The 21,724-nt window shown below is 40.8% G+C and overlaps 1 protein-coding gene across 2 annotated transcripts in view; it reads left to right on the top strand.

Annotated features, from left to right (window-relative positions):
- The window catches only part of GRXCR2 (glutaredoxin and cysteine rich domain containing 2), a 143,662-nt gene that overhangs the window by 116,814 nt on the left and 5,124 nt on the right, over positions 1-21,724 (top strand). Inside the window, exons 2-3 of one of the 2 annotated variants that reach the window (XM_022590007.3) lie at positions 132-589; positions 15,455-15,676. In XM_022590007.3, coding sequence (XP_022445715.1) covers positions 296-589; positions 15,455-15,676 — 516 coding nt within the window. In that variant the 5' untranslated portion in view covers positions 132-295. Of the gene's footprint in view, positions 1-131; positions 9,887-15,454; positions 15,677-21,724 lie in introns of those variants that run through there. The other variant, XM_022590006.2, reaches the window with a different exon arrangement.

Genomic DNA, 21,724 nt, shown 5'->3' with positions numbered 1-21,724 from the left:
TTTCTCCACTTGAAATCATCTCCTTAGGAGCACTCCTAACCACTTCCTGTTTGGCACTGATAGATTTGAATTGAGTTTTGCTCAAATAAACTCTTAAAAATTTTAATATGCCTCAGTTTATCTTTTCACAGGTCTGGTGACATAAGAGGGAACCCAAGGAGACCCCCGAAGGCCCTCAGGAACAACGAGCGACAGCAGTGAAGGCACCTGCAGAGCCCCTTGCGTTGCTGCTTCCTCGCTGCCTTTGGAGGTGGTGGGTAAGGTCCCTCCATCCTCCATCCACAGCTTCTCCACTATGCGCTTTCAGACTTTATTTGAACATTTCTTTCTGGAAACTGCTGAAGTTGGCCTGGGTCTACTTGAGAAACCAGACTGGGTCCAGGGTTGGACTGGTTCTGACTTAAACTGGACTGGGTCCAGTGTGAAGCCTCAGTTTCTGGTGACCAGGAGGAGTCCCGCTGGGACACCCCACCCTCTCCGGGGCCTGCAGATGGCATCCTGGGAAAACTGGCAGAAGCCCACAAGGGGTAAGAATCCTTACCAAAGTCAGCTCGCCCAGATCTCTGTGGTGTCTGCTCAAGAGAGGAAGGTAAAATTTCACGTTGTCCCTTCCTTTCCAAATCCAGATTGGCAGGAAAAAACAGTTATCAATCCTTAGTTTCCCAGGGACATCTATTGCCTTCTTGTTTGTCTCAATTTGTGTCCTGAGAACTTGGCTTGACATCTGTTAGGTGGGGCCCCCAAAATATGACTGTACAGGACTGTGGGTTGCACTCCATTTGCAGCTAGGGTCCTACCGACTGTTGTCAGCTCTCAAGGGAATTTTCTAAGTCTTTCTTTTTCTTGCTTATCTTTGGGAGGAGTCCTGAGTCTTGGGAGGATCGTATCTTTTGCACCCTCTTTGGGGAATGCCTCTTCATCCAAGGGGTTCAGTACTGCCAGGAAAATTTACTATTTGCCCTGATTGAAAGCTAACAAGACATTCAAAAGGTTTTTTTTTCTGTTGTGTGTGTGTGTGTGTGTTTTCTTTCTTTTTTTTTTTTTTTAATAGCTCTATGGTCAGAAGTTGGCCAAATTAGAAGCTGATATTCAGAGCCTGGTAGGAACTTTTTTTTAGGCCTTCTCTCCTAGACTAAAATGAAACTGTGTATTCAGAGGGAAAGAAAACATTTTGAAGCCCTTGTGGAAGGGTTTACTCACGCATTTCAATGACACACGGCTCTCAAGCTATAGTACAGGAATCTTTTGACTTGCGTCTTAGTTGAAGATCTTCTCCCTGATATAACCAAGCAAACTGAGTATGATGTAATTGGGTAATCAACCTCTTGATTGCACAACCCAATTCTTTACGGAACGAAAAACAACTGTGCTTGTCTTACAAATTGAGTCTTGACAAGAACAGAAATTCGGCTCTAGAAACAATTAGAAGCCACCTATTCTTTTTTTATCCAGTCCCAGAATATCCCCTATTCATCTCAAAAGCCTTGCCGATATTGTGGAAGATCTGGAATTAGGGGGAAAAAGAGTCCTTTTTGGAGATAGCCCGTCCTTTCTCTGTGCCTTTGAGATATAAATGTTCTACCTGGTCTTCTCTAGGAAACTACAGCCATCTCTTGAGATGCCAACTTAAAGGAGGTAATTCTGATCTAGAAAAAAAAATTTTTTTTTGGAAATTAGCTGCATTAAAAATCTTGAAGTCTTGGGTGCTTCTCTGGTGGCGCAGTGGTTGGGAGTCCGCCTGCCGATGCAGGGGACACAGATTCGTGCCCCGGTCCGGGAGGATCCCACATGCCGCGGAGCGGCTGGGCCCGTGAGACATGGCCGCTGGGCCTGCGCGTCTGGGGCCTGTGCTCCGCGGCGGGAGAGGCCACTGCAGTGAGAGGCCCGCGTACGGCAAAAAAATAAAAAATAAAAAACTTGAAGTCTTTACCACAAATATTAGTAAGAGCCCTAGCCATCAGAGAGGTAACCTTAACTTATTGTATTCACCAGAAGCACAATTTGTATCCAAATGTTCTTTTATAAACTAGTGAGTTTTATATTATTGTAACTGTCTCATGGCTAAAATTTTAAAATGAAAGCTATAAGAGTTCTGCATTTGTCAGTATGTCTATGTATGTATATTATAGATACGTGGTATTTTTCTACCTCCTAATGGTATTGCCAAAATTAATTGGTAAAGAGCTCTATTTAATTGGCTTAAAGACAAAAAAACATTTATATAAATCAAGTATACTCAGAAATATAGAAACTAACCCAAATGTCTTTCAATTTCATGTGATCTAGGATAATCTTTGACAAATAAAAGGTAGTTTAAGCCTGTTGGTTTAATTAAAACAGGCATGTCTTTAGAGTTACAGTATTAAATAGAATGCTTTCATTCTACCTAGGTTTACTAAAAGTCAAATAAGCTCATGTCTTCTCTGTTACAGAATTTGTCAGCAAGAAACATAACTTAAGATGACGGTTAGCTGTTTAATGTCCCATGAAATTTTCATGAGTAATCTAAACATAATTGTTAAGAACAAGTAAGTTAAATAGATGTAAGTAAGGTTAAAGCTTATAAATAAACTTTTCAACAATAATAATGCTTTAAGGAATGTCTACTTAAAAATAATTTCCAAAATATTTTTGATAAATTGAAACCTTAAAGTTATGTTGAGATCAGTTAAATGATGGATATTCATTGAATAGCCTGATCATTTCCAAATAAAATAAAGTACTGAAACATAAATTACTGACATAGGTTTATCCACTTTTGCCTTCCTTTTAGAGAGGAACTAAAGATATTTGGATCTATTAGTAGACACATTTTGTAACACATTGAAAATTTTACTATGAGGAAGAATATACGTCTAGAAATTGTGAAATATATTTATGAATTGGCCAATCCACAGAATGCTACTGTAACAGTCCACAATTGCTTACTTCTTAGTTTTTATTAGGAATAAAGGATTCTAAGGGTTAAGAATTCTAATCAATAAATGTAATTAAAACTACTTAGAAAAGTTAAAGGAAACAACTGTGTGAAAAGTAGGTAAGGAAAGTAAAATGACAGGTTGTTCCAGATGAGGAAGAGAAAAATGTAGGACAAAACCTGAATGGATATTTAAAAAAAAAAAAAAAAAAGCTGTAAAAGTTTTGTGGAAAAGGATGTTGGAAAAGGAATTTTATGTGTGGTCAAGCTGACTAAAATGAGAATGGATTTATTTAAAATTTTAAAATATGAGTTTTAGTATCAGAAGTACACTGATACGGAATTAGAATTTGGCTTTCTCTCTGTTAAAAGGACAGAGTTTTCTTGGAATGTGGGTTTCCTCTTGATTGTGAAAGTTTGTTGTTGTTTAACTTTTTGGGTAATCTACCTGGAAAGCAAAGATTTGGTGTCTTCCAAAATAATTTATTGTGCTTTACTTTGCCTTTATCAGGTCTTTGATTACTTAAGAAAACCCAGTCTTCTCAATATTAAAAGATCTAAGTTTTGTTTACAGCTTTGTAACCTTCTGTGTTTGCTTTTAAAATCTTCTATTGTCAATTTAGTTAAATTGATAATTAAGTATTATTTCATAAAGATATGAGATCCTATTTAGTCAAATGTTCAAACTTTTTGACATTTTGACAACTTCCCAAAATCAAAGTATAAGTGCAGTCTTTTTGACCTCAAAGTAACTTTGAAATTTCCCAGAGGAAGCCTGGAAAATCTCAAAGGATTTGTTTCTCACCTTGTAAAAGAGAGATGTTAACCTAATTATGTCTATTTGGTATGTTAAAATATGTGGGGTGCATTGTCAAATAGTAAGACTGACAAACCTTCTTAGGTTATATGTTGTTGGATATATGTTACTAATATAGGTATTCTAGAAATTGTTTAAAGTTTCTAGAAATTTGTCAGCACCCTAATAGTCCAATTATTATCCTAAATTTTTGTATACTATAGAAATAACTACATTTCCTTATCAAGTGCACTCTCGTCAGATGTTAGTCCATGGCCATTTTAAAGTTTTGTTTTTTTTTATCATTTACAAACAGTTATTGTCTTACTGTGATGCTTTTGCAAAGGTGTTTCATCTTTAGAGAGATTCACGGGAAGGACTCTGACAAGTACTCTAGAATGTAAGTTTGTGATAGAGACCATAAAAGTGACTTGGGTGAGAATTTCCAGAACTAATGGGAAACTTGTATTCAGCAGAACAAGAATTAATAACATGGGATTGAATGAACTGATGAGGATGATTATAATTTTTTTTTACAACTTTTTCTTTGAAACATTGCTGGATCTTTAATATTCTTTCCCCCCTACCTCCCAGATTTAAGGAAAACGTTTTCTCCTTTCTCTTAATCTATCTATGACTTAGAGTAATTTTGTAAAGTATACCTTTATAAACAGAACTGGAACATTTACTTTTTCTCCCTACCCAACCCCTCCAGAATTTAGAAAGTTGTTGCGTATTCCTATTTTCATAGCAATATAGTTATTTGCATAAGTTCAATAAGAATATTTTCTTCTTATAATAAGATACAATTACCAAAGCTTTGACTAGAATGTCATATTTGAGAATATGCATAAAATCAGTTTTGACCTGATACGTTTAAGGAACTCAGGTGGATTCTATGGAGTCAATAAAGGCCCTTTGGAAAAGCTGGCCTCTTACCTTGCTTAAGGATTCCTGGAAGCCCTACCAGGTGAATGAGGAAGCCTGCTTCCTGGCAGGCCCAGAAACTTAGGGTACCCTCAGAAAGAGAGGAATTCACTCACATCTGTAGGTATTCCAGGTGAAGTTTAATGTTGAGTTCTTGGCCTGGTCTCTTAGCCTGGAGAGGCTTTTAAAAGTCCAATCTAAGATTCCTTATGAAAAGTTCCCACAAAGCAGATTTAAGAGAATCTATATGGTCAATCACTATTCTTGCTGCATTTATCTGAATAATCAGGCCAAATTTAATGAGACTACACTTGCAAACAAATTTGTCTTACTATGATTTTCTTTGATAGAAATGAGGGTGATTGTAGAGGAAATAATTATATTTCATAGAAAATTATAACACAGTCTTGTGGATATCGGATTCTAGTCCTGTTCATTGTCTTTGAGGTTTTGTTATATACCAGTAAACTGACTGGATCCTTAATTCTAGTTTCCTCAAATATCTGGCTACAACTGTCCAAACTAATGATTCCAGTTTTCTGCCACCCTTCTGATTTGGAATCACTAAGAACAAAGACTGCCCTTGAATCTCCTTGAAAGGGACCATACCAGGTCCTCCTCACTACCCAGATGGCAGCTGAATTTTAGGGACTTGAACCTTAGGTCTACATCCCCCAGTTATAAAGGGCTTCTCCAGACTCTTGGAACTACATACCAGCTGGAGATCTAAAATTAAAATTGACTAGGGAGGTTACTTCCCAGAAGCAGACGGCATCTTGAGGTGGACAGCTCTCCCAAGATCACAGATCAAGATCTTCATCTCCAGTGTGAAAACTTTATTCCTTTTTCGTTTTTACTACTTGCTTTTCCTCTCTGTTAATGCATAGGAAGACAATGCTCCTTAACTCTGGCAACTATCACAGAATCTACCGATAAGGCCATAGCTACACAACAGAAGTCCCTAGACTTTCTTGCTAAGGCAGTTTTACGTGATAGAATTGCTTTAGATTACTTGGCTGAAAAAGCAGTCTATGCCATAGCAAATACCTTCTGCTATACCTAGATCAGCACCTTTGGTATTGTAGCAAATACAAGAAATTAACAAATAAGCCACTTGGCTAAAACAGGTTGATGCCTTTTCAGGTACCTTCTTTGATTTATTTGATATCAACTGGTTTGGTTCGCGGGGTCCCTGGCTAAGGAGTATGCTTAAGTCTCTTGGTATTATCCTCCTATCAAAGGTCTTAAATGCATGTTTGTAGCCATCAGCAGTACATCAGATGGTCTTTCTGCACTTGGAGAAACAGAAACTAGATGAACAGCGAGATGAACAGCAAAAACAATTCTTCTGTGGATCTGACATCATAATCTGTGAGACAATGAGACAAGAACAACTTAACTTTGATGGTGATTGAGAGGCACTAATAGCAAATGTTTGGTCAGTCTCTCATGTATGAGAAGATAGCAAAAAGAGGGGAATTGTTAAATTAATTAAACAAGGAGGCTATTAAATTGGTGTAGCTTTAATGCTGTGGTGGCCTATGTAAGCAAATCAAAGTCTAAGCCTGTAAATGCCTCATGGTTATGAAATCAAAATGCTAAGGCTGACCAGTCACAAACAGACAACTAGGCTTTGAGCTATAGCCAAACAATGATTGTCTTACTTTGCTTCTGCCTTTTCTCTATAAAAGTCTCTCCCCAAGCCCCTGTTGGTGCAACACTCCTAACCACTTCTGGATTGGTGCTGCCTGATTCAAATCAATTTTGCTCAAATAAACTTTTAAAATTAAAAAGAAAAATCATCTCCTTAAGAAAAATTATTGGGTTGAAAGTAATGAATTTTTTTTCATTTATTTTTCCCCGATTATTAAAGTAAGATACATTTATCATAGTCAAGTAAAATGTAATGAAACTGGGAAGGAAAAAATAGTCATTGAGAGTCTTCCACCTGGGGGCAACTCATGCTAATGTTTTGACATTATTTCTTCTGATTTATGTGATTATTTTCTCTTTAGTAAGGTTCAAGGATTTGAACATTTTTAAAGCTTTGGATAATACTGCCAAAATTGTTTTCATTTTATCAATGTATGCTCCATCTGGATGTGTGTAAGTTGTGACTGTCCTGAAATCACTAACATCTAAAAATTATCGAGTAAGCATGATTGTTTCAAAACTTCCATGAGTTTGGTCTGGCTTGCTGAAAGTCTGTTTGCGAACGTGGGAATGGGTGTAAAAAGTACAAAACAAATGTTACTTGGAAAACTCATTGCCAGCTTTTGACTTCTGCACATAACTAAAGGATTCTTTTTTTCATAGTGAGAATCCTATCCAATTCATTCAGTTGTGTTCATAATTCTATCTTAATTTAAGCTTAACGAATTTTCAAGGTAGCAGAAGCACAATTGTGCAAAATGCATCAATGTATACGCTCTGGTTGAAATCTACCCTTTTGAAAGTCTACCTTTTTAATGATGTTTATTCCGTGTTCAGTGGAGAATGCCTATTTACCAGGTAGTCATGGAAGTCCACTCACTGGTCCTCTGGATGAAGATAGGCTATAAGTCACTTACTAATACTTGTTTCTTGGGATGGATAGAAGAAAATGTTCTTCTAGTTAGGGCTTCCTGGTCTTTTTCATGGCATGGTATACTTAGAAAATAATGGTACTTGTTTTTTTACACTGGAGGAAATAGATGAGGCTGATGTCATCCGAGGTGACCACCTGGGAGCCTGGGGCCACACCTGGCTGTCCTGAGGGCTGAGGGGTCCATGTTTCAGCCTCCTGTCATCCATTCATGGCACATCACAGCCAGCTCTGCATCCTAGGGAACCTATAGGCATGTATCTTCTGATACTATGAAGACATATCTTTCTTTCTTTCTTGTTTTAAAATATTGTCTCTGTGTGAGTGTGTGTGTGTGTGTGTGTGTGTGTTTAATCTACTCTTTGCATTGATTACACAGAGACCTTATAACCAGGAAACCCTTTTTTAGTAGAAATGTAGATGTTTTTCTTGACGACTTTCACCTCTTCACTGTTCTCCACAATGTGTGCTCATCTCCTGTTCCAAAGTTTTATTTATTTGATTTCTCTCACCTGGAAGTCATTCACTGAATAATTATTAACTGAGTTTTATTAAATACTAGGCACTTTGATAAAAACTAGGGGTAAAGAAATGGTCAAGATAGCGCCTGACTCTGATGTGTTCACAGTTTCATGGAGAACACAGGAATGGTAAGAGAAAAACAAGAAGCAGTTAATGGTGGTAGGTCCAAAGTCCCATGGCCTTCTCCTAGGGGCAGGTGGGAAGGCTTCCCAGAAGCTGTGACTTTGGAGGTGTGACTTGAAGGATGAGTGAAAGTTTGACATTTCAATCAGGAAACAGTTTGTTCTGGATAGGAGACAGAAATCTGTAGTTTTGAGAAATAGGTGAGATTGTCAGTATGCCTGGAACACAAATTCCAGGCAGCACCTGGAAGAGACAGAGGACAGTCTGGAGAGGAAGACAGGGTTAGGTTTTGAGGAACTTTGCCTGCTGCATGAAGAGTTAGGACGTTTTATGCAGGAGAGTGGCATCCGCAGACTTGTGCTTTGGAAGCATAGCTCTGGCATCTATGTGGAGAATGGACTTGTGGATGGGTGGGGAGGTCACCACGAGGCTGCCACAGCTCTGAAAACAGAAGTGATGAGGGCTTGAGCTGGGGCCGGAGAGGTGGGGCTGGATGGAAGAAGGCAGTGGTGATAGAATCCATGGGAATGGCTGCAGAAGTACGGAAGAAATCAGTTTGGGCAACTAAGTCAATGATGATGTCGTTAGCAAAGACTGGGAGAAAGTCTTAACCTCCACCCTGTCAGCTCTTCAAATCCAACTCGTTCTTTTTTTTGCCAATACAAGGGCCCTTCCATTATAAGCCTTCTTCTTCCATCCTTGTCTCCTGAGGGACTGCTCTCTTCCCAGAATAGCTGTTCCGGCAGTTAGCAGTGGACGGTTTGCTCCCTAAGCAGGAAGCTGTTACTCCATATGTGTTAGGCCTGTTTCCTAAACTGAATTATAGGACTGTCATTCTCAAGCCCCATGTCTTGTGCTTCTCTGATATTCATCCCAGCAACTATCTCACAGTGTGGGCATTTACTAGGTGCTGTCTTCAGTAGGCATTGGGGCTCATGCTGTTCTTGCAGATGAAATCTTAAATATAAAATAGATATAAAGTGAAGGTGCGTTGGTTAATGCAGGGGTAGAAGGCTCAGGAGGACCCATGGCTTCTTCCTGTCTAGGGCTCCATGAGACACGGTTTGAAAACTTTCGGCTTGGTGGACTGGTCATGGGTTTTGGAATCAGTTAGAACTGAGTTCGAATCCCTGCTCTGTCACTTACTTGCTGTAATAGAGTAAACTAATGGAGAATCTGCTGGGGCCCACACTTTCCCCTCTGTAAAACACAGATAATAATAGTTTCATTGTAGGTTTATTGTGAGGACAAAGTAAGGTAATGCTTGTAAAAATCTCTGGCACCTATTAAATGCTCACTAGGTCATAGTTGTGGGTAAGAATAACAAGACCCTTGCTAACTGATCCCTGCTGAACTGATTACTTGTTCAGCCTAAATAAACCTACTCATGCTCCTATTAAGAAATGCCAGGGTTGGGGTGAAGGCACGGGCGAGTTTGGGATTCTGAGAGGACCCAGTCTTGTCTTATGCTCCGCCCACTCCATAGACCCGCAGCAGCCTGCCTCGGCATGAAGGCCTATCAATATTTAACGTGCAGGTGTCAGTTGCTGTAAACCGAGCATACCCCAGCACCAGCTTGAATTAATCATATGCAGGAGAGAAAATAAAATGCCTTTTCTCAGAGCCCCAAGTTTCACTGGCTACACCAAAGCCTGGAAACCACAAGGTGAACCTTCTGCTGATGGAGGACCCTGCGAAGAAGCTGAACCAGAAGAGTGACGGCAAACCCCGGAAAGTACGATTTAAAATCTCTTCCTCCTACAGTGGCCGGGTGTTGAAGCAGGTCTTTGAGGATGGGCAGGAATTAGAGTCGCCAAAGGAGGAGTACCCTCACAGTTTCCTCCAAGAGTCCCTTGAACCAATGGATGGTGTTTATGGGTCTGGGGAAGCCCCCAAACCCCGGTCGTACTCCCCTAAGCTGACTGCTCAGAGGATCAGCGTGTTTCGAGAGGGTAGTGCCTACACCTTGGCGAGCAGCCAGCCTTTCTTCAATGATTACAAGGCGAATGACCGTAAGGTTGGTATTGCCCATGGTGTATAAGCTTTAAGGACTAAAATGTGGTTAGAGAAACACCTGAATTGTTCAGATTTGTATCTCGCTCCTACTCTGGTACTGACCAGAGCTATAGGTGCACCAAATGTGAAGCCGCTCTCAGAATAATATTTCTGGGATGGAAATAACATTCTTGTTGACTACCTATTGGAAAGTGCAATATGCATAGCTAGTATTCAAATTCCATCCAGGGTAGCAAATTGTAATTGGGTCTTTGGCTGGGCAATCTTGGTAAGTAAATGAAATAGAGATGCAGCGGTTTTCAGGTTGCCGGTCTGCCGTTTTAGAAAATTATGGGGCAACGAGTTGTTCTTTTTCCTGAAAGAGCTAAGTGCTTGAAGGTGCTTATTTTATTCCAGCCAATTATTCAGCTTGTGGTTTATCCATGTCTTCTTTTATTTCTTATCTCCCTCCTGCTGCCTGCTTTTTTGTTTGTTTATTTATTTATTTTGCCTTTCCATTGCTTGTTAACATGAATGCTGGGTAGTTGGAGTCCTGGGAAGAAATGGTGAAAAGCAAATCAGCCAGAGAAAATGTTACATGGGAAGACATTTGAGCTAATATTTCACTTGAAACATGTATTTTATCTGTGAATTTCAGTTATCTTCTCCAGTACCATGGATAATCAAAAGCCCATACATGATCTTCTTTGAAGCTAGAAGAACCTGGAAAATATTTGCGGATTTCCAAAAACAGAGATGTGTATATGCTCTCTGCCAGTAGGGCCATGAATGCCTTAAAAAAAAAAAAAAAAAAGAGTGAATACAATGATATAATGTACCAGGTTATTAATGAATAGCACACCAGGATATGTTTTCATATTTAAAGTGTGAAATTCAGATAATTACTCTCTAATCATTTTTATTGTTCGTTTCCTAAGGGAACAGATTATACATCTATAGCAGACAAATATATTGGCCTTGCTGGCATTGGTAAAAGTGTAATTATGGGCATGTCCACATTTATCAAAGATAATACCAGGTTTCTTTTTGATATTAAAGGGGGCTGGAATGAACAATCCCTCATGTTAGTGGAGTGACTTACGCATTACAAAGCACTATCACATTCTATCTCATTGAGTCTTCTTCACAACCTTGAGGAGAAAGGCAAAGTATGGTATTTTCCATTGTGCAAGTGAGGAAAATTGAGTTCCAAGTTGTAAGGGACCCACCCAATATTATAGGGTCATTAGGTGTAGAGTCAGAATAAGAACCCAAGTCTTCTGATTCCTCATGCCCTTGGCCCTATGGAATGTTCCTTTTAAGAGAATAAGGCCATTAATAATAGTGATGATGATAATAATAGTTACCATTTATCAAGTGCTTATTACGTCCTAGGTACTTTGTTATATCCTGTACTTACAGGATTTCTTTTTAACTAAATCTCATTTGTAGCTTTAGAATTTATAAAGTCATAGTTTATACGAACTTTGTACAAGGCCATGGTTTATAATGTTGGACTTCTTGACCTTCATCAGTCATGTGTCATACTTGGCATTTATGTAAAAGTATGATTAGGCATGGACTTGATAAAACCAGCTACCGGAGTCTTCCTCGCAGCACGGCACAGTGGTTTTAAACATAGTACTCTAGAGACAAGGTTCAGGGTTTGATTTCTGCTTCATCCGGTTATCCTTGTTTTCTTTGTTGCCTGAACAAATGCCACATCCCACTGCGAGGCCGCCTCTGGTGTGAGAGTGATCAGGATGGATTCGTGCAGCTCCACCCACTGAAACAGGTTGTCAGTGCGGTACTTAGGAAAAATAAGGAAATGAGAGCTGGGAAGTCATGATTTTTCAATAGTGAATCCAACTTAGTAACCCTTAGTAAATATCGGCTTTGCAGCAACACTGGGTAGCAGTGAAACACAATAATTAAAAGTAATGGCTCTGAACTTGAACAGATATCTGTACACCAGTGTTCATAGCAGCATAATTGCCCATAGGTGGAAACAACCCAAATATTCGTCAATAGGTGACTGAACAAACAAAACGTGGTATATACATACCGTAGAATATTATTCAGCCTTAAAAGGAAGGAAATTCTGATACATATTATAACATGCCTGAACCTTGAAGACCTTGAGCTAAGTGCAATAAGCCGGTCACAAAAAGAGAGTTGTATGATTCCACTTTCATGAGGTACTAGCATAGTCTAATTTACAGAGACAGAAAGCAGAATGGTGTTCGCCAGGGGTTGGGAAGAGGAGAAGGTGGAGTTTAACTGAAGAGTTTCAGTGTGGGAATAAGAAAACGTTCTGGAGACACGTGGTGGAGAGGGTTGCACGATAATGTGAATGTACTGAGGTCCCCGAACTGAACCTTAAGAAGGTTAAAGTGGTAACTTTTATGTTATGTATATTTTACCACAATAAAATAATAATCATAAAAAGCAAGGCTCTGGTGTCAATTAAACCTGGACTTGATGTCCGTTCTACCCACTTACTCTGTGAGCTTGAGCAAGCCACTTAACCTTGTGATAATAAAAGTACCTACTTTCAAAGATTATCATGGTGATTAAAAACATATGACACTAAAAGTACTTAGCATTGTGCCTGGCACATTGTATATGCTACCTACCATTGTGATAATGACCAGGCTCTTACCTAGGAAATATGGAGTCTTTTAAAATTTCATGTGATGGATAGAGAAAGTGGTTATAAACAATCAGATATTTTAAGGAATTGAAACTGACTAAAATTTATAAGTTTCATTTAAAAAAATGAAAGGGAAAGGAAGAAGGGATGTAACATTTATTGAACAGGTACTTTGTGGAAATTATGCAATTTTATCTTCACAGTAACTCTGTGAGAGTTTTACAAATTGGAAAAACAAGTTTATAGGGCTTAAAAAAACTTGCAAATCTCACACAGTTTGAGAGATTTAAAATTTGAACTCAGGTCTGCCTACCTCCAAAGCCCATTGAGTTTCTGGTACCCACTAGGCATGTCTGCATTTAAACACAGAGCAGTGGAAAGGTTTCATGGTCCCTGAATGGCAATTCCCAGTCCTGTTGCTTTTGACATCAGAGTATTTGTGAATGTTTAATCACACAAGTTGCCATTCCGGGCGTTGGAAGGACACAAAAAATTCCTGGCTCCGTCCTGGTCCTCTATAATGTAAGAGTGGGTATTCCTCACGGGCAATTGGGTGTAACTGGATAATGTGAACTTTAGTTACACCCAGAGAGTTTCCTTAGACACAAGGAAGAACTTGGCTGTCAGGGTGACTGAAACTTAAACACACCTTAAAGATGATTTGGGACCCTCCATCTTTGGAGTATCTTAAAAATAAATTTACTGTCCTGGGTATCTCAGATGCTGACCAGCTTAGAGAGGCAGGATGTTGGACCAGATGACTGCAATTTTTTTTTTTTTTTTGTATATTGAGAATTTTGCCTTGAAAAAACCAGCCCTATGTGTGAAAAAAGCTTCCTAGTAACTGAACCTCTTTGGCTATTACTGGAAAGAGATATGGAACCTTCCAAAAGTGCCACCATCTTTATCTTCTGATGCTCAGAAACTGATAGTCCAGAGTGTGAAACAGGAACCCAGCATGCATCAAACAGTAGGAAATGGAAGCTGCCACATGATCTCCTGAAGAGAGGGAGAGAATACAGGGCCAGGCAGGAAGCCTGTGGCTCCGTAAATAATTATTGAAAACTCCATGGGTGTTTCAAGGAAGGGGACCCGAAGATTGAAGTCCTGCTCAAGCCAGGCTGTGACTGAATGCCTGATGGCTTTAAATAGGAGACTGCTTAACTGTGGCATCTAAATAAATTTGGTTTATACAGTTCTGTAAAAGCAGGGCCAGATATTTCACGCTGGGGAATGTAGTTGTGTAGCATGATTGTACGTGCACTACTAAAGAAGTTTTTAATACTAGTGGCAGTAACAATGCCCATCACTTGCATAGTATCTTCAGCTTTTGCAAACTCTTACATATTCTTCATTGCACCCTCGCCCCTAGACCTTGATATAATTAGCCTCAGGGATGAGAGTCAAAATATTTAAGCACAGGAACACTGCTCAGTCAGCACAGAAGCCAGCAGAGTGCTGGGGCAGGGTCCTGAGACTGGGGTCTTAAGCATTAATGTCTACACTGCTGGGTTTGGGGATGTGAGAGGCTCCCTGAGGAGAGAGGCTGGGGAAACAGGAAGGCTCTCAGGAGTATCAGGACAGCACCTGATTACCACCCAGTATGGAAATATTCATATATTTTAATAAGTAATTTGTCCCTGGTGGTGCCCATCAGTTGGATGTCAACCCATTTGCGTGAGCAAATAGGTTCTGAGAGGCCAAATGGCTCTCCCCATCTCACAACTGGTGGACAGTGGAACTGGGATCTAGTGTTGTTTCCCCCCAAGCTATCCTAGCTCTGCGAGACATTTCCTCCCCAGGCTTCTCTACTGCATTGTAGTATTGCCCAAGTTGTTTCTCAGCAAATGATGAAGTAACACATGATAAATCCTTACAAGGGAACATAGGCTATTAATAATGATGCTATAGAAGTACATTTATTGACATAAAAAATTTTCTTATTATATGAATAATGAACATACACACACACACACACACACACACATATATCTTATCTGGTGGTTGTGGGGAATGTTTGTGAATACTACAGTATAGGTGTTAAGAATATGGTCCTTAGGGTGAGACAGACCTGGGTTTGAATCCTGGCCACAAACCCTGAGTAACTCTGTAAACGTGGAAGACTCTTAACCACACTGAACCTCAGTCTCCTTCTCTGTAAAATGTAGAAATCATAGCATCTACCTCATAGGGATGTTTGGGAGGGAAGTGAGGTAATGTTTGTAAAATGCTTAGTATGAAGCCTGACCCAAAATAAATGCTATCCACTATAATAATAATAATAGTAGTAATTCAATAAATTGTGTCTACTGTTATTATTTATGCATAAAAATGTTGGAGAGAGATTTATTTATTTTTTTAAAAATACAGTTACTTTATTGATTTCTTACAATCAAATACTGCCAACTAGAATTACTTGCATTCATGCATCATTAAAAACAAAAAGATATTTCCTTGGTATTTTCAAATGATGCATTATACAATAAACAAAAAAAAGTTAGAACTTAAAAGGCACCCTGATTAATTATGTAAACTGGTAATTTTTTTTTAAAAAAGCATAACTAGTAATGGTTGCTGAGAGATTTACTTTTTAAAAGCTTTCCTTTGTAGGCATTAAGCACTCACTGTGCCCAGCCCTGCACCAGATCGCATGGTGTGTAGTAGGAATAGAAGCTCTGGACCCTGTCCTGCAGAGTCCTACATTCTAGTTACATGATTAATTCAGCTTTGGCTGGTTACCATCAACAGGAAGAAAGAAGCTGGTGTTCAGGGTTTTCAGACTGAGCAAAGAAACCAGAGAACGAACTGTAGCTTTGGGCTGTGATGGGATCCCTAGTGCCAGACCATATCTCTCTTTCCTGGGATGTTGAAGAGGTTCTGCAGCCCTGTATTTGGTGACTCCTGGTGAATCACCATGCTCATTCTTCATTTCTCTAGTCCCCACCTATTATAGATTTTGGAAAGATAATCATCTACACGAATAACCTGAAAATCATTCGAACTCCAATGGACAAGAGAGATTTCATGAGGAAAATGCTCCAGAAGGAAGAGGAGGCTGAGGAAGAGTCTCTGATGAGCAAAGAAGAAATCTATGGAGACCAGAACGATGGGCCTTTGGCAGAGACGGGAGGCACCTTCCCCCATAACCAGTACCCACAGGTATGTCAGAACGGTTCACTGCCCTGTGCAGAGCTGGCCCTATAGCCGTGGTCTCCAAATTGTTTTCACTGTGCACTATTTAAGTAAGAACTTTTGAATGTGAATACTTATGTCTAAATGTTAAAGATGTTGAGGAATTTTATTATATTCTAGTGGTTTATCATGTTTTATTGTTAGCAATAATAGTTATAAGCCCATATTTCAAATACTCATAATTTGAATTATTTTGAATGATTTAAGATCTGATTAGGAACTTATTGTTTTCCCTTTGCATTGAGGCTTAGAACAGCTTGTTCTAGAGATGGAAAAAATCAGCTCTGTCCTTTTCTTATGGGTTTGCTTGTGCTCCTATTACTGTTGGTAATCCTCAGCCCACAGTTTCCTTGAAGAAATCTAATAAATCTACTTGTCTTTAGAGTTTGTGGAGATTAGTTTAGTTAAAACTAAGCAATATCATCTGTAAATCCACTAGACCAGACACTAGTGAGCCACATGTTGTAATATGCTGAAAGTGAACGAATGAGCAGGGTCGTCATTGTCACCTTATGTAAAGTGAGGTCACTTTACATCATGTATACAACAGGGTCCCTTGGGTACCACCTATGTTAACTGACTGCCCAACTTAGTGAGGGTGCTGGTGTCACCTCGTTTATTAAAAATCAATATAACCGTTTCTTATGAAGATATTATTAAAGCTTAATTCTTGTTTTGTTTTCTTTAGATAAAAAATAAATATAGATAGTACGAATGTTTTTTCTCCCCACACGTTTCAGAGGTGTGCACACCCCACCTTGCTCAGGCATGCTCAGACACGCGGGAAGGTGATGACATTCGTTAGTTCACAGTATGGGGTTGAGGGGGAGAAAAGCAATTTTGGTGAATTTAAGCTAAGAGAGTAAAAGCTTGGAAAGCAGCAGAAATGAATTTTCTCTCTTTAGATTCCATCTCTTGGGACTTGAAGCTGAACCTCCCATGGGTTAGCGTGACAAAATGGGCCAGGGACTTCCTCGCACTTGAGTGATGTCAAGGGAATGAGAAAGCCATGACCAGACTCCAGTTCTCCTCAGAACCATTCCTGTCTCTTTCCGACCTGATCTCACACTTGATAAAATATAGTTGAAATGCAAATCTGATCATGCCATCCCTTACTCACCCCCCCCCACCCCGCCCCGCTGCCAAAAGAAAACAACTTTCAGTAGGCTCTTATCACTTGGGATAAAACCAAAACTCTTCACTTGTTCTAGAAAGCACTGTGTGGCCTGGCTTCTTCAGCCTCATCTCTTACACATCTCTGCTCATTCTCTCTGCCCTAGACACACTGCCCATCTGGCTACCCCTCAGATGTTCTTTGCTCTGTCCTGCCAGAGGCAACTTCCCTGTGCCTAGAATATTCTCCAGACTCCCTACCTCCTTGCCCACAGATCTCGGTGGAGGCATCACTTCCACAGAGAGGCCTCCCCTGGTTTCCATGAGGATAAAATCCCGTGAGGATAAAAATCCACACGGATGGACCCCTCAAGGCACCTCCCCCTCCCCCTGCACATGTAATCTTACATTTATTTGTGTGATTCTTTGGTTGATGTTTGCTCTTACCCACTAGGATTTGGTCTCTATTAGGTCAGGGGGCATGTTTACGTTGGGTGTAACATAGTAGTTCCAATGCCAAAAAAAATAGAGCCTGGAATATAATAGCTGCTCAGTAAATATTAGGTAAATGTTTGTGGAAAGAATACTGGAATTTGGAATGAAAGTGCCAACTGATAAGAAATATTCTGCCTCTGCCTTCTCTCACTTTCTACAAAGCACTATTCAGAGCCTAGCATAGCAGCAGTCAGACAACTAAACTCTGTGATCCAAAGCATTGCCGTCCCACTTTAAAATTCATTAATTCTATTGTTTTCCATACCATATTGTAACTTGGAGCATGCATTTTCAGAAGAAGACCAGAAATGCAGGTCACATTGCAGGCCTGAATGAAAAAACAACAACAAGCCTGCTATGACAATTACCTTTAAATTCAATTTGGAGAGAACTGTGTTTTTTAGCTATAATGCCATAAACCAAGACAGAGGTGTGCAGCAGAAAGTTGCTGTGAAAGGTTATACTCCACTTGCCTGTCCTTTAAGCTCTATTTTATTTTATTTATTTATAATTAATTAATTAATTGATTGATTTTTGCCTGCGTTGAGTCTTCATTGTTGCACGCGGGCTTTCTTTTTTTAGTTGTGGCGAGCGGGGGCCACTCTTCATTGTGGTGCATGGGCTTCTCATTGCAGTGGCTTCTCTTGTTGTGGAGCATGGGCTCTAGGCACGTGGGCCTTAGTAGTTGAGAACTCGGGCTTCAGTAGCTGTGGCTTGCAGCCTCTAGAGCACAGCCTCAGTAGTTGTGGTGCATGCGCTTACGTGCTCCACGGCATGTGGGATCTTCCCAGACCAGGGCTCGAACCCATGTCCCCTGCATTGGCAGGCGGATTCGTAACCACTGCGCCACCAGGCAAGTCCCTAAGCTCTGTTTGAAATTGCATTTGTTTGCCCCGTCCCTCATGCAGTAAATGCCCAGACAACTTTTATTCTAAAACAGAGGGTCAAAGAACATCAAGGAGCCCATTCTGACCAAGAGACTCTTTGTTGTGTTATATGGAACAGGGAAACAGTAGGACCTTGATGAAAGAGCAGGGAGGGCTAAAAGCCAGGCCATGCTTGAACGTCTGTATTAACTATAAAAGAAAAGGAGAGGAATAATTGAATTGAGCCACAATGAAAAGTAGAAGGGGAAAAATCTGACCCTGTATTCAGTGGATTTGAGACCATAAGTCATCTGGGCTTCTTTATGCTTTAGGTGATCTTACCTTTGAAACAGAATAATGATAATAATAACAACTGCCATTTTTTGAGGGTTCATGTTAGCCAGGCCCCATGCCCAGTGCTTTCCATGCAGTAGTCCATTTCATTCTCACAAGGACTCTGTGAGGTGGGTATTATCTGTAGTCCCATTCTGCAGCTGGGGAAACTAAGGCTCAGAGAAGTTAAGTAACTCGCCAGAGGTCACCAGAGTCAGTAGTCAAACCCGGGTCCATCTGACTACCAATCTCATGATCTTAATCACTCTGCTGATCGGCCTCCAGATTGGTGCTGGTTACCATCTTCAGGGCCACGCAAGCCTTTGAGTCTCTGATGAAAGCTGAGACCCCTTTTCTTGGTCATGGAGCTAATGAGAGGTGGTTTGGGTAGGTTGTTGGGTTCTCGAACCTAAGTTACGCTGTGCGGCGATGTTCTATATCTTCTTACTAAATGTTTTCTGGGAAGAATTTTTAAAAATATTGAGACTGGTATGCAGACGCTGATATCATGCATGCCTTATATAGAGTAGAGGCTCAATAAATACCTGTTGAGTTAACTGAATGATTAAAAAGAGCATATTGAGAGCAAACAGTTGGAGGAAGGGTGGTAACTTAGGATAAGAATGGAAACTCCAGGGCTTCCCTGGTGGCGCGGTGGTTGAGAGTCCGCCTGCCGATGCAGGGGACATGGGTTCGTGCCCCAGTCTGGGAAGATCCCATATGCCGCGGAGCGGCTGGGCCCGTGAGCCATGGCCGCTGAGCCTGCGTGTCTGGAGCCTGTGCTCCGTGACGGGAGAGGCCACAACAGTGAGAGGCCTGCGTACCGCAAAAAAAAAAAGAATGGAAACTCCAGTGAAACCTCTAACAGTGTGTCATATAACCATGTGACATGAGATGAGATTTGATTGATGATTTGTTCTTGTTCTTTATGGCAGGCTCACCAGGTCATTTCACTAATCTTTCAATATCTTGCCTGGCATTCTATGCAAATGAATTTTTGGATCACATGTGTAGCATTATGGTAGGATTTTACTGTATTTTCTTTGACAACATTGACTCATATCATTAAAATCTCAGTGGGATCAAGTGCAAAGCAAAAACATGATGGATTTGGCAGAAAAATGGACCATGGCAATTTGCTTTAAGAATATTTTGGCAAATATATTTATTCTGCATACTTTAAGGGAAGAAAACCAATTTCCCCATTGTTAACATATCAGAATATGGCAACAATCAGTAAAATATTAACAAAAGGGGACATGGACTTCATTTGGGATTTTGTCAGCTGGAAAATGACCTCCATTCCCTACATCTAGAATAAATACAATTTAATACCTACTTAGGCACTTTGCAGTGCGATGGGGCTATTTTTAGAACATAGGCCTCCCTTTTCAGAGATGATTTTTATTCTTAGGTTACAAAAGAAAGCTGTGTTAGCTGGTTGAGGCACCCAGTGAACTCCAGCTGTCTTGTTAGTTCCTAGAATTTAAGAACACTAAGGGATCTCCAGACGTCATTGTTTTGTTTGTTTATTCATTCAGCAAGTATGTGAACAGCAAATATTGTGCCAGGTACTACACTAGATGTCAGGAAGTGATGGGGAGAGGCACGAGCCCAGAACACTTCCTGTCTAGTCAGCAGGAACTGTCAGGGGAGTGTGAGACCTGCCAGGCTAGGGGCAGTAGAGGTGGGGTGGGACTCCTGGTCCAGAGGTACGAGTGGGCAAGGCTTCCTGGAGGAAGTGCTGCTAAGCTGACATCTGAGAACAGGTAGGAGCTGGTTGGGTTGAGAGTGGGGAAAGTTTCCTCGACACCAGCTAGAGAGAGACCTAAGGATGAGAGCCTGATGTGAGAAGTAACTGACGATGTACATCAGCTAAGGAGATTTTTTTTTTCAATAAATTTATTTATTTATTTATTTATTTATTTATTTATCTATCTATCTTTGGCTGTGTTGGGTCTTCATTGCTGCACGCGGGCTTTCTCTAGTTGCAGTGAGCAGTGGCTATTCATCGTTGCGGTGCGTGGGCTTTTCATTGCGGTGGCTTCTCTTGTTGCGGAGCACGGACTCTAGGCGTGCGGGCTCAGTAGTTATGGCGCACGGGCTTAGTTGCTCTGTGGCATGTGGGATCTTCCCGGACCAGGGCTCGAACCCGTGTCCCCTGCAGTGGCAGGCAGATTCTTAACCACTGAGCCACCAGGGAAGTCCCAGGGATTGGGTTTTAACCTGAAGTTTATCTGGTGGGCAGGTGTTCATTACAAGGTTTCTTGGGTGCTTTCTATGTGGCAATCACAACTGTAGGTTCATGAGATTGGTATCCATGGTGAGAACATCCCACAAGCCCGGAGGCAGGAACTATGCTGAGTTGATGCCAGAATCGATAGGTGTCTGGATCGGGATTGTGGTTGTGGAGGGGAAACTGAAGAGATTTGAGAGATGTTCAAAAGGTGAAATGGACAGGAACTGGTGCTGAATCTACCTGGTATCGACCTGGTATTACCCCTTATTTCACAGAAGGTTCGTGGTCTGTGCACAGTCATTGCATGGCAGCGCAAAATTGCGTTTCCTTGAGATGTCTTAGGGGAAGAGCACAGCGATAGCCAAGAGGCATAGTCTGGTGTCCCTGGCAGGAGGGGACAAGGCTTAGAAGTAAACTAACTTTAACGGAGAACCTATAATATGCCAGATAATATATTAGGGCATTTACATATACTCTCTCATTTAATATTCCAGCTACTCAGAGAGGTAAGCAATATCCCTCCCAGATCACAGGTAAAGAAACTGAGATTTAGGGAGGTTAAGGGAACCGCCCCAGGTGCACAGTTGTTGTCAGAGGCAGGCCTCAGCTCCAGGCTGCTGACTCCAGAGCCGAGCTCTTAATCACAGGGCCTTTTCATGGCTCTCCAAGAGCATAAAGATAAAAGTTCTGTAGGAACTCAGAGCTACGCTCCAAAGGATTGCAACATCCATTCATCCATCCCCTCAGTCACACAGAACAATCCTGGGCACCTACTGCTGGGCGACTCCGATGAGGACTGCATATGGAGTCAGTAGGAGCATGATCTCTGGCGCCCGACCCCCTGGGACCCAAGCCTGCCTCCTTGTCTTCAAGCTGTGTGACCACTGGCACAGAGAGAGCTCTTAGAACAGAGCCCAGGGAATTCCCTGGCAGTCCAGTGGTTAGGACTCTGCCCTCTCACTGCCGAGG

The sequence above is a fragment of the Delphinapterus leucas genome, chromosome 3 (assembly GCF_059928025.1).
Source record: "Delphinapterus leucas isolate spDelLeu-1000000601 "Yukka" chromosome 3, BTC_Dleu_Yukka2, whole genome shotgun sequence".
Classification (NCBI taxonomy): domain Eukaryota; kingdom Metazoa; phylum Chordata; class Mammalia; order Artiodactyla; family Monodontidae; genus Delphinapterus; species Delphinapterus leucas.
The sequence above is the reverse complement of the archived record's forward strand: the minus strand, read 5'-3'. Positions and strand labels throughout refer to the sequence as shown.